The sequence below is a fragment of the Macaca mulatta genome, chromosome 15 (genome assembly GCF_049350105.2).
Source record: "Macaca mulatta isolate MMU2019108-1 chromosome 15, T2T-MMU8v2.0, whole genome shotgun sequence".
NCBI lineage: Eukaryota > Metazoa > Chordata > Mammalia > Primates > Cercopithecidae > Macaca > Macaca mulatta.
Window position 1 is genome coordinate 46,810,582 of NC_133420.1, and position 11,817 is coordinate 46,822,398.

At 45.6% G+C, this 11,817-nt stretch overlaps 1 protein-coding gene across 2 annotated transcripts in view; it reads left to right on the forward strand.

Annotated features, from left to right (window-relative positions):
* Positions 1-7,359, forward strand: part of LOC708725 (prostaglandin reductase 1) — a 32,960-nt gene extending 25,601 nt beyond the window's left edge. For both annotated transcript variants that reach the window (XM_077968341.1, XM_028834987.2), the window contains exons 9-10: positions 85-203; positions 7,101-7,359. In XM_077968341.1, coding sequence (XP_077824467.1) covers positions 85-203; positions 7,101-7,211 — 230 coding nt within the window. In that variant the 3' untranslated portion in view covers positions 7,212-7,359. The remainder of the gene's footprint in view (positions 1-84; positions 204-7,100) is intronic.
* Positions 7,360-11,817: the final 4,458 nt, after the last annotated feature.

Here is an 11,817-nt window from a genome sequence, read left to right on the forward strand (position 1 = left end):
TGTAGTGACAGTGACCTGTACTACTTGTTTCACTGCAACCACCTCCCTGGATCCTGCCACCCAAATGTGCCCTTCTCTTCACAGGTCCACCCCCAGAGATTGTTATCTTTCAGGAGCTTCACATACAAGGCTTTGTCGTCTACCGCTGGCAAGGAGATGTCCGCCAAAAAGCTCTGAAGGACTTGCTGAAATGGGTCTCAGAGGTAAGGAGCTCCGGAGCCACCCCTTCCAATTGTACACTAGGTCCCATTCCCTTTTGCATCTCAAGTCTTTTGTTCCAGCAATTCTTCCCTCTCTCTGCTGCAACATCAGTTTTTCCCTATTCGGTCCTTGTGCTTAGAATATAAATATTCTTACTTTTCCCATCTTTGAAAGGAAAACAAAACAACCCTCTCTAAAGTTCATTTCCACTGCAAATGCAGATCCATTTCCCTTCTCTCTCTTTTGTAACAAAATACCTGGAAGTGCTGTCTACACTCACTGTCTGCCGTTCCTCTCTTTCCATTCTTCCTGAAACCAACATATCAGGCTTTTCAGAGTCTCACTCTGTTGCCCAGGCTGGAGTACAGTGGTGCAATCTCGGCTCACTGCAACCTCTGCCTCCGGGGTTCCAGCAATTCTCATGCCTCAGCCTCCCGAGTAGCTGGGACTACAGGTGTGTACCACCACGCCCAGCTAACTTTTTGTATTTTTAGTAGAGACAGGTTTTCGTCATGTTGGCCAGGCTGGTCTCAAGTGATGTGCCCTCCTCAGCCTACCAAAGTGCTGGGATTACAGATGTGAGCCACCACACCTGGCCAAAATTAACTTTTGTCAAGGTCACAGGGGACCCTTACATAGTGAAGTCCACTGGTTGATTCTTAGCCTCTTGGCTATGGGAAATATTTAATAGTGATCATTCTCTCCTTGATATGCTTTCTTCCATTGGTTTCCCTTAACTCTTGGTTTTCCTCACTGATTGGTCCTCCTCAGACTCCTGCTCGCTTTTCTTTTCTCCAAATAAATATTAGAGTGCCCCAGGTCTTGGTCATTGGGCCTTTTCTCTTGTCTATCCACACTCGAGCTGTCCCTTATTTAGCTCATCTGGGCTCAGTATGCTGAGAGCTCCCAGCTCTATCTCCAGCCTGGCTCTCCTCTTAACTCTAGATTAGTATGTCCACCTGGATGCCTGATACACATCTCTGACATAACATCTTGAAAGCTAAATATGTTTTGATCTTTCCTACTCTACATGCTCCATATTCAGACTTTACTATCTCAGTTATAACAATTCTATACTTCTAGTTTCTCAATCCAAAAACCTTGGAGTCCTCTTTGATGTCTTTCTCTCGTACCCATGTCTAATCTCTAAGGAGATTCTGGTGGTTCTATCTTCAAAATTATATCAGAATCTGAACACTTCTCCCACCTCCCTGCTACCACCCTGGTCCAGGAACTGTGCCATCTAGCCTGGATGTTTGTAGTGTATCGGGGGAACCCGCCCCCAATATTTCAATGTACGTTCTTTCTATTTTTCATAAGTGTCGGCTGGCTGAGAAATGAAGGAGTACAAAGAGAGGAATTTTATAGCTGGGCTGCTGGGACAAAGAGAGGAATTTTACAGCTGGGCCGCTGGGGGTGACATCACATATGGGTAGGACTGTGATGCCCACCTGAACTGCAAAACCAGCAAGTTTTTATTAAGGATTTTAAAAGGAGAAGGGGTGTATGAACAGGGAGTAGGTCACAAAGATTACATGCTTCAAAGTGCAAAAGGCAGAACAAAGATCACATGCTTCTGAGGATACAGGACAAGGAGAAAATCAGAACTACTGATAAGGGTCTATGTTCAGCTGTGCACGTATTATCTTGATAAACATCTTAAACAACAGAAAACAGGGTTCAAGAGCAGAGAACCGGTCTGACCACAAATTTACCAGGGCGGATTTTTTTCCCCACCCCAATAAGCCTGAGGGTACTGCAGGAGACCAGGGCATATTTCAGTCCTTCTCTCAACTGCATAAGACAGACACTCCAGAGCGGCCGTTTATAGACCTCCCCCCAGTAATGCATTCCTTCCCCAGGGTATTAATTATTAATATTCCTTACTAGGAAAACAATTTAGCAATATCTTCCCTATTTGCATATCCGTTTATAGGCTCTCTGCAAGAAGAAAAGTATGGCTCTATTTTGCCCAACTCCACAGGCAGTCAGACCTTATGGTTGTCTTCCCTTGTTCCCTGAAAACCACTGTTACTCTGTTCTTTTTCAAGGTGCACTGGTTTCATATTGTTCAAACACACATGTTTTGCAATCGATTTATACAGTTAACACAATTATCACAGTGGTCCTGAGGTGATGTACATCCTCAGCTTACAAAGTTAACAGGATTAACAAATTAAAGTGAGACAGGCATAAGAAATTATAAAAGTATTAATTTGGGAACTGATAAATGTCCATATTAAAATGAAATGTTTACAATTTATGTTCCTCTGCCATGGCTCCAGTCGGATCCTCCGTTTGGGGTCCCTGACTTCCCACAGCAGTAGTGGACTCTATCTGGACTCCCATCTTCGCACCCCTATAGACAATTCCCAATGTGGTGGCCATAGCGATCTGTTAAGGCACAAATGAAATCCTGCCGTTCTTATGATCTAAACCATGCAAAGCTCTGCATTTCACTTAGCGTAAACCAAAGTGCGAATATTCAGCAAGCTTACACAAAATCTGACCCCTGATATCTCTCTGATTTCATTTCTTAGTATTCACTGCCTTGTTTACTTCTCCCAGTCTCCTCCACCACTCCACCGCTCTGTAACTGCTTGCTGAACTCTCTCACATCCTGCAAGTCTTTGCTAAAAAGTGCCTTCTGGACAAGCATGGTGGCTCACACCTATAAACCCAACATTTTGGGAGGCCAAAGCAAGCGGATCATAAGGCAAAGAGATCGAGACCATCCTGACCAACATGGTGAAACCCCGTCTCTACTAAAAATACACAAATTAGCCGGGCATGGTGGCATGCACCTATAGTCCCAGCTACTCGGGAGGCTGAGGCAGGAGAATCACTTGAACGTGGGAGGCGGAGGTTGCAGTGAGTCGAGATTGTGCCACTGCACTCCAGCCCAGTGACAGAGCGCAACTCTGCCTCAAAACCAAAAAAACAAACAACAAAAAAGGGAGTGCCTTCTGGGTGAGGCAACTTTTTAAATGACCCTATTATAAGTTGCATTCCCACTTCATTCTTGATCTTCCATATCCCACAGCCCCTGTTTTTTTGGGTTTTTTTTTTTTTTTTTGAGACGGGGTCTCACTCAGACACCCAGACTGGAGTGCAGTGCCATGATCATGGCTCACTGCAGCCTTCACCCAGGCTCAGGTGATTCTCCCACCTCAACCTCCTGAGTAGCTGGGACAACAGTCATGTGCCGCCACACCTGGCTAACTTTTTTGTATTTTTCATAGAGATGGGCTTTCACCATGTTGCCCAAGCTCCTATCCTACTTTTATCCATAGCAATTAATCATCTTTTATATAATATATACTATAATTCACTTATTCATTTATATTTATTGCCCATCTCCCTTCTTGAGGATGTAACCTCCATGAAGGCAGCACGTTCATACATTTTGCTTTCTGGTGTATCTCCAGCGCCCAGAAGAGTAGATGAAGTGATGTAGGCACTGGATAAATATTGCTGAATAAATGAATGTTAGAGGGTAGCATACATGTACCATGGCTCTTCCAGGTCCAAAGTAGCAAAGAAGACAATCCGCTAGTCCTGTGCTATGATAATTTTCAAACTTTACACCATGTAAAGTTTTAGTCAACAGAAATCTGAACAATCAAGTTGCATTATTTTAGTTTTACAGGGGAAAAATGATACCGTACTTCCTAATCCCTGGGCAGTGATCATTTCCCAATTCAAAGGAATACATTGCTCCTCCGGCAGCCACTGGAGCTTGGCGCTCTTCCCAGTCTAGCACTTGGAGTGCTGGGCTGGGCTCTCTCCAGGGAGCTGCAAAAAGCTGAATCTAGGTTGTCCCGGTTGGTGAAATCTAATGGAGCCCATCCGTGATCACAGTTGACAACAGGAAACCACTGTGCTGGTGTCCCCAATGCTTCCCTCTAACAAAGTGAAGCTGATCATAGTTAGTTGTGTTTTTTTTTTTTTTTTTGAGATGGAGTCTCACTCTGTCGCCCAGGCTGGAGTGCAGTGGCGCAATCTTGGCTCACTGCAACCTCTACTTCCTGGGTTCAAGTGATTCTCCCGCCTCAGCCTCCCGAGTAGCCTGGATTACAGGCGCCTGCCACCACTCCTGGCTAACTTTTTGTATTTTTAGTAGAGACAGGGTTTCACCACGTTGGCCAGGCTCATCTCAAACTCCTGACCTCAAGTGATTCTCCTGCCTCAGCCTCCCAAAGTGCTGGAATTACACGCGTGAGCCACGGCGCCTGGCCCTAGTTGGGTTTTAAGTTGTGAGTTGGCCTAATTTCTTTCTCATCCTCCCTTTTTAATCTCATTCCCTATTTTTTAAAATTCACTTTTTATTTTAGAAAAGTTTTAGGCTGGGTGTGGTGGCTCATGCCTATAATCCCAGCACTTTGGGAGGGTGAGGAAGGAGGATTGGTTGAGCTCAGGAGTCCAAGACCAGCCCTGACAACACAATGAGACTCTACAAAAAACAAACAGTAAAAAAATTAGCTGGGTGCAGTGGTGCACACCTGTAGTCCCAGCTACTCGGGAAGCTGAGGTGGGAGGATCACCAGAGTCCAAGAGTTCTAGGGCTGCAGTGAACTCTGAATGCGCCACTGTCCTCTAGCCTTGGCAATAGAGCAACACCCTGTCTCAAAAACAAAAATAAAAATAGAAGTTTTAGATTTATAGGAAAATTGGGAAGATAGTGCAGTGAGCTCCCATATACCCTGCATCCTATACCCTAATTTCCCCTATTAATATTTTCCATTAGTATTTGTATTAGTTTGCTAGGTCTGCCAAAATAAAGCACCACAGACTGGGTGGCTTAAACAAATTTATTTTCTCACAGTTCTGGAGGCTAGAAGTCCAAGATCAAGGTGTCAGCAGGGTTGTTTCTTTGGAGGCCTCTCTCTTTTCGACTTGTAGATGGCTTCCTTTCCCCGCATCTTCACGTAGCCTTCTCTCTGTGTGTCTGTGTCCTAACCTCCTTATAAGCACACCAGTCATATTGATTAAGGCCCACCTATATGACCTCATTTTACCTTAATTACTTTTTTTTTTTTTTTTTTGAGATGGAGTTGCGTTCTTGTTGCCCAGGCTGGGGTGCCATGGTGTGATCTCCATTCACTGCAACCTCTGCTTCCCAGGTTCAAGCAATTCTCCTGCCTGAGCCTCCTGACTAGCTGGGATTACAGGCGCACGCCACCACACCTGGCTAATTTTCGTATTTTTAGTAGAGACGGGGTTTTGCCATGTTGGCCAGGTTGGACTTGAACTCCTGACCTCCGGTGATTCACCTGCCTCGGCCTCCCAAAGTGCTGGGATTATAGACGTGAGCCACTGCACCCGGCCTCTTAATTAGCTTTTCTTAAAGCCCTGTCTCCAAATACAGTCCCATTGTCAGGCACTGGTGATTAAGACTTAGACATACGGATTTGGATTGGGGGCAAACAATTCAGTCCATAACAGTAATCGTTCTCTATTTTTAACCTCTGAACTGGATTCTACCTTTCCACACTATCCAGATTCCTTTCTTTTTCAAGAATAAGAATGAGTTGGGGCTTTCAAGTCAAAAGTTCCTATCTCAGCCAGGAGCGGTGGCTCATGCCTGTAATCCTAGCACTTTGGGAGGCTGAGGTGGGCGGATCACTTGAGCCTAGGCGTTTGATACCAACCTGGGTGAACCTAGCAAGATCCCATCTCTACAAAAACTAAAAAAGTTAGCTGGGCATGGTGGCACATCCCTGTAGTCCCAGCTACTCAGGAGGCTGAGGTGGAAGGATCACTGGAGCCCAGGAGGTTGAGACTGCACTGAGCTGATTGTGCCACTGCACTCAAACCTGGGTGACAGAGTGAGACCCTGTCTCAGAATAATAATAATAATAATAAAAGTTTAAATCTCAGTTTCCCTACTTTGTAATTGACTGACTTCAAGCAAATAATCTTGTCTATAAATCCATAAAGAGTGCTAAGCCATCACTGGAATGCATTAGGGAAAAGCTTGTACCAGGTAACTCAGGTCTCTGTATAAGACCCCTTCAAAAAATCTGAAAATGTAAATTAGTTCCCATTAGCAGGCTGTGCCTTGTAGTAGAAAGAGAAATGAAGATCCTTCCTCACTAACATGCACCCTTCCGTCCCACACTCCCAGAAAAAGGTTAAACACATGTTGAAAGAACCTTGGCTTAAAGGGGAGACAGATTATTAGAGTGTCCTGCCATTTGTATTTCCTGAATAGGACCTGCCTCTTCAGGGCCAGAGGTAATGAAGGGTGCTCCTTTCTCTATCTATTTCCACCTCCTCTGAGATCATTGTGTTATTAAACTTTACTGTGCAGCTTACTTAGAAATTGCTTAATCATGCTGGGCACGGTGGCTCACGCCTGTAATCCAGCACTTCAGGAGTCCAAGGCAGGCAGATCACGAGGTCAGGAGATGGAGACCATCCTGGCTAACATGGTGAAGCCCCATTTCTACTGAAAGTACAAAACAATTAGCCGTGCATGGTGGCAGGCGCCTGTAGTCCCAGCTACTCGGGAGGCTGAGGCAGGAGAATGGTGTGAACTTGCAGTGAGCCAAGATCGCGGCACTGCACTCCAGCCTGGGTGACAGAGTGAGAGTCCGTCTCAAAAAAAAGAAAGAAAAAAAGAAAAAGAAATTGCTTAATCGCTGCCTTATGACACTTCACACTATGATCTGACATCTATTATTAAGTTCTTCTTAGGTGTACTTTGTAATCTTTTACATGTACTGTGTAAGTGGATCTTGCCCCCCCTTGACTTCAAGTTCATGGAGGACAGGACCTCCATCTCTTATTTTCAAGGTTTCCAATGATGTACCTGATACATTTGTTGCTAGGATGAGAACAGTATATCATTGAGAATATTAACTTAAGTTTTGAAATTTGTTATTGCTTTGATACAGGGTAAAATCCAGGACAAGGAATATATCATCAAAGGATTTGAAAACATGCCAGCTGCATTTATGGGAATGCTGAACGGAGATAATTTGGGGAAAACAATAGTGAAAGTATGAAAAAAAGGACAAATGGAATCTGGAGGCCATTTAGATGATTACTTAATTTGTTTTTCACCATTTAGCAAAAATGTATACTACCTTAAATGTCTAAGAAACAGTACTGGTAATGAGTTTGATCTACTTAATAAAATACATTTAAGTGGTATGTAATTAGTGATGGAGGATGGAAGTTTCACAATCAACAACAACCAGTCACCTCACTGTTCACTACAGCTTCTTCTGAGTTGTGGTAGAAAATAATGGCTTTGAAATGTGAAGGTTTTCCAAACACTGCATGCTTTCATTCATAAGTGGGAGCTGAACGATGAGAACACATGGACACAGGGAGGCGAACAACACACACCGAGGCCTGTGGAAGCGTGGCGGGGGGAGGGAGAGCATCAGGATAAATAGCTAATGCATGCGGGTGTTAATACCTAGGTAATGGGTTGATAGGTGCAGCAAACCACCATGGCACACGTTTACCTATGTAACAAGCCTGCACGTCCCACACAATTATCCCAGAACTTAAAATTAAATTAAATTAAATTTTAAAACAGTTAGCCGGGCGTGGTGGCTCACGCCTGTAATTCCAGCACTTTGGGAGGCTGAGGTGGGTGGATCACGAGGTCAGGAGTTTCAAGACCAGCCTGACCAACATGGTGAAACACCGTCTCTACTAAAAATACAAAAATTAGCTGGGCGTGGTGGCACACGCCTGTAATCCCAGCCTCTTGGGAGGCTGAGACAGGAGACTCACTTGAACCTGCGAGGCGGAAGCTACAGTGAGCCAAGAGTGCACCACTTTACTGCAGTCTGGATGACAGAGTGAGACTCCATCTCAAAAAAAAAAAAAAAGTTGACTGCTTCTGTGACCTTAGACTTCTGATTTTTCATCTTTAAAGTGAGAATAATAACATCTGTTTCATATACATGTTATACATTTATTTAAAACACCACCATAGGCTGGGCGCGTTGGCTCACACCTGTAATCCCAGCACTTTTGGAGGTGGAGGCTGATGAATCACCCAAGGTCAGGAGTTCAAGACCAGCCTGGCCAACATGGCGAGACCCTGTCTCTACTAAAAATACAAAAATTAGCTGGGCATGGTAACAGGTGCCTGTAATCCCAGCTACTCAGGAGGCTGAGGCAGGAGAATCGCTTGAACCCAGGAGACAGAGGTTGCGGTGAGCCGATATCGTGCCATTGCACTCCAGCCTGGGCAACAAGAGCAAAACTCTGTCTCAGAAACAAAACAAAACAAAACAAAAAACACCAGCGTAATGCCTGGCATATATTAGGTAAGTGTTAGCTACCTCCCTGCCGATATCAGTGATTTTGAAGTCTTAAGATTACCACCCCTATTGCTTGTGATCATGCCAGAAGAAATAATCATTGCAGGTGTACAAGGGTCTTACAGCCAGTCCGTACTGGTCCTCTACAGATGAGTCTAATTATACAACAGATCAAAGAAGGAATCTGTCATTCACAAGAGCTGCACAAAAGATAACACATGGAAATGTCTATACATCTACAAAAATGTGCACGATTTATATGAAGAAAAATTTAAAACATTACTGAGGGGCCAAGCATGATGGCTCACACCTGTAATCTCAGCTGTTTGGGAGGCCAAGGTGAGAAGATCATTTGAGTCCAGGAGTTTGAGACCAGACTGAACAAGACCCCGTATCTGCAAAAAATTTTAAAATTAGCTGGGCGCGGTGGTGTGTGCCTCTAGTCTCAGCTACTTGGGAGGCTGAGGCAGGAGCATCACTTGAGACCAGGAGTCCGAGGTTGCAGTGAGCTGTGACTGTACCGCTGCATTCCAGCGTGGGCAGCAGAGTAAGACCCTGTGTCCAAAAAAAATTAAAAACGAAACAACAATTAAAGCAACACTACTGATGAACATGAAAGAAGACTTGAACATATGGAAAGGTACCATGCTCTTGGACAGGAAGAGTCAATATCTTTTTTTTTTTTTTGAGATGGAGTCTCACTCTGTCGCCCAGGCTGGAGTGCAGTGGTGAGATCTCCACTCACTGCAACCTCTGCCACCCAGGTTCAAGCGATTCTCCTGCCTCAGCCTCTTGAGTAGCTGGGATCACAGGCATGAGCCACCACGCCTGGCTAATTTTTTGTATTTTTTAGTAGAGACGGGGTTTCACCATGTTGGTCAGGCTGGTCTCGAACTCCCGACCTTGTGATCTACCCACCTCAGCTTCCCAGTGCTTGGATTACAGGTGTGAGCCACTGCACACAGTCCTTTTTTTTTTTTTTTTTCTTTTTCTTTTGAGACGGTCTCTCTCTCTCTCTGTCTCCCAGGCTGAAGTGCAGTGGCACGATCTCCGCTCACTGCCACCTCTGCCTCCTGGGTTCAAGTGATTCTCCTGCCTCAGCCTCCCAAGTAGCTGGGATTACAGGCACCTACCATCACGCCCAGCTAATTTTATTATTTTTTATTTATTTTTATTTATTTATTTATTTATTTATTTTTTTGAGACGGAGTCTCGCTTTGTCGCCCAGGCTGGAGTGCAGTGGCACCATCTTGGCTCACTGCAAGCTCCGCCTCCTGGGTTCACACTATTCTCCTGCCTCAGCCTCCGAGTAGCTGGGACTACAGGCACGCACCACCACGCCCGGCTAATTTTTTGTATTTTTAGTAGAGACGGGGTTTCACCGTGTTAGCCAGGATGGTCTCGATCTCCTGACCTCGTGATCCACCCGTCTCGGCCTCCCAAAGTGCTGGGATTACAGGCTTGAGCCACCGTGCCCGGCCATTTTTTTTATTTTTTGAGATGAAATCTCGCTCTGTCACCCAGGCTGGAGTGCAGTGGCCCGATCTCGGCTCACTGCAACCTCCGCCTCCCAGGTTCACGCCATTCTCCTGCCTCAGCCTCCAGAGTAGACGGGACTACAGGCACCCGCCACCATGGCCAGCTAATTTTTGTATTTTTAGTAGAGACGGGGTTTCACCGTGTTAGCCAGGATGGTCTTGATCTCCTGACTTCATGACCCACCTGCCTCGGCCTCCCAAAATGCTGGGACTCCAGGCGTGAGCCACCGCGCCCAGCCTAATGTTTGTATTTTTAGTAGTGATGCGGTTTCGCCATGTTGGCCAGGCTGATCTCAACCTCCTGACCTCAGGTGATCCACCCACCTCGGCCTCCGGAAGTGCTGGGATGAGGCACTTTTGGAGGCATGAGCCACCGTGCCCGGCCAGAAGATTCAATATCAGTCAGGAAGATGTCAATTCTATTGATCAATTCTGCCATCATAGAGATAAGGGGTTAAATAAATTATAGTGCAATGAAACAACGGGGAAAAGAGTGTCTGTACAAAAGCTCTGGAAAGATGTAATAAACTTTTAATATGGTTTGTCTTCAAGGAAGATAACTAAGGAATGCCTGAAGGACAGGGATAAGAGAAAAAAATCTCTGCCCATGTCCTCTTTTCTTATCAAACTATTCCATCCTAAAGACATTAGAGGGAGCCAAGAAGGTGACTATCTGCTGGGGTTTGGGGTGGGAGAGCCTCTATGGCCCAGAGCAGAGCAAAGAGGTCATGCACCCAGGCTGGCTGCTTGGCACAGGGAGTCATAGCCCAACGCTGTGTGTGTGTGTGTTGTATGTGTGTATGTGTTATATATGTGTGTGTGTTGTATATGTGTGTGTGAGTGTGTGTGTGGCACTGGTGAGCAGGAAGAAGGAGGGGTTGGGCAGTGCATTGTGGCCTGATGAGGGGAGTTGGAGCCTAAGCAAAATGAACATGGCTCGAGTCATAGCGGGGCTTCCCAGATGGTGTATCAGAGCCCAAGAACAGTGAAGTCATCAGTGTGGGTAGGGGAGTGACAGCAGGGCCTGATTGAGGGTGTCAGAGTCCAAGTAGGGTGAGAAGGGCATTGGAATCGCAGGGCTGCCTGGTGTGAGGAGTCAAAGTCCACACAGAGTATGGAAGGCATCGCTCCTGGGGGCAGCTCAGCATGGAGTGTAAGGGCCCAGAATAAGGAAGGTGTGCATGTGAAGGGGTGGCCTGGTGTGGAGTATGTGATCCCTAGAAGCAGTAGGAAGGCATTACTTGGGAGTGAGTGACCTGGTATGGGTGGTTGGATCCCAAGGAGGCTGAGGAGGTACTGATGCATGGATAGCTTGGCACGGAGGGCAGAGCCTGAGGGGAGCTTCTACCTGGCAGCATGGCCCAGCATGAGTGGACAGAGCTTTGGCAAGGAAAGACTAACCACATGGGGAGGCAAGAGTAGGGGCTGGGAGCTGCAGGATGTCAGAGCTTGAGAGGAATGGAGGAGCATCTGCAGGAGAGGGGGTAGTGGTGGCGACAGAAGATGGTTACATACAGAAGGTTTGATCAAACAAGTAAATTAAAGATAAGGGAAGCCAGAGTTTCTCACTGTCAGAGAAGGGAGTTACAAACATGGGAAGAACCTTGTGGCGTTAGATTGGAATTGAAGGTATTGGTATGAACTCATGAATTTCAATGTATATGAGACAAAAAATAGATGTGTGTGTATATATCATATGTACATAGGCACACATATAAATGAAAGTGTGTGTACATATATATATATAACTCTGTCCACTAAGAGGACCTGAAAGTAGTGACACTCCAATA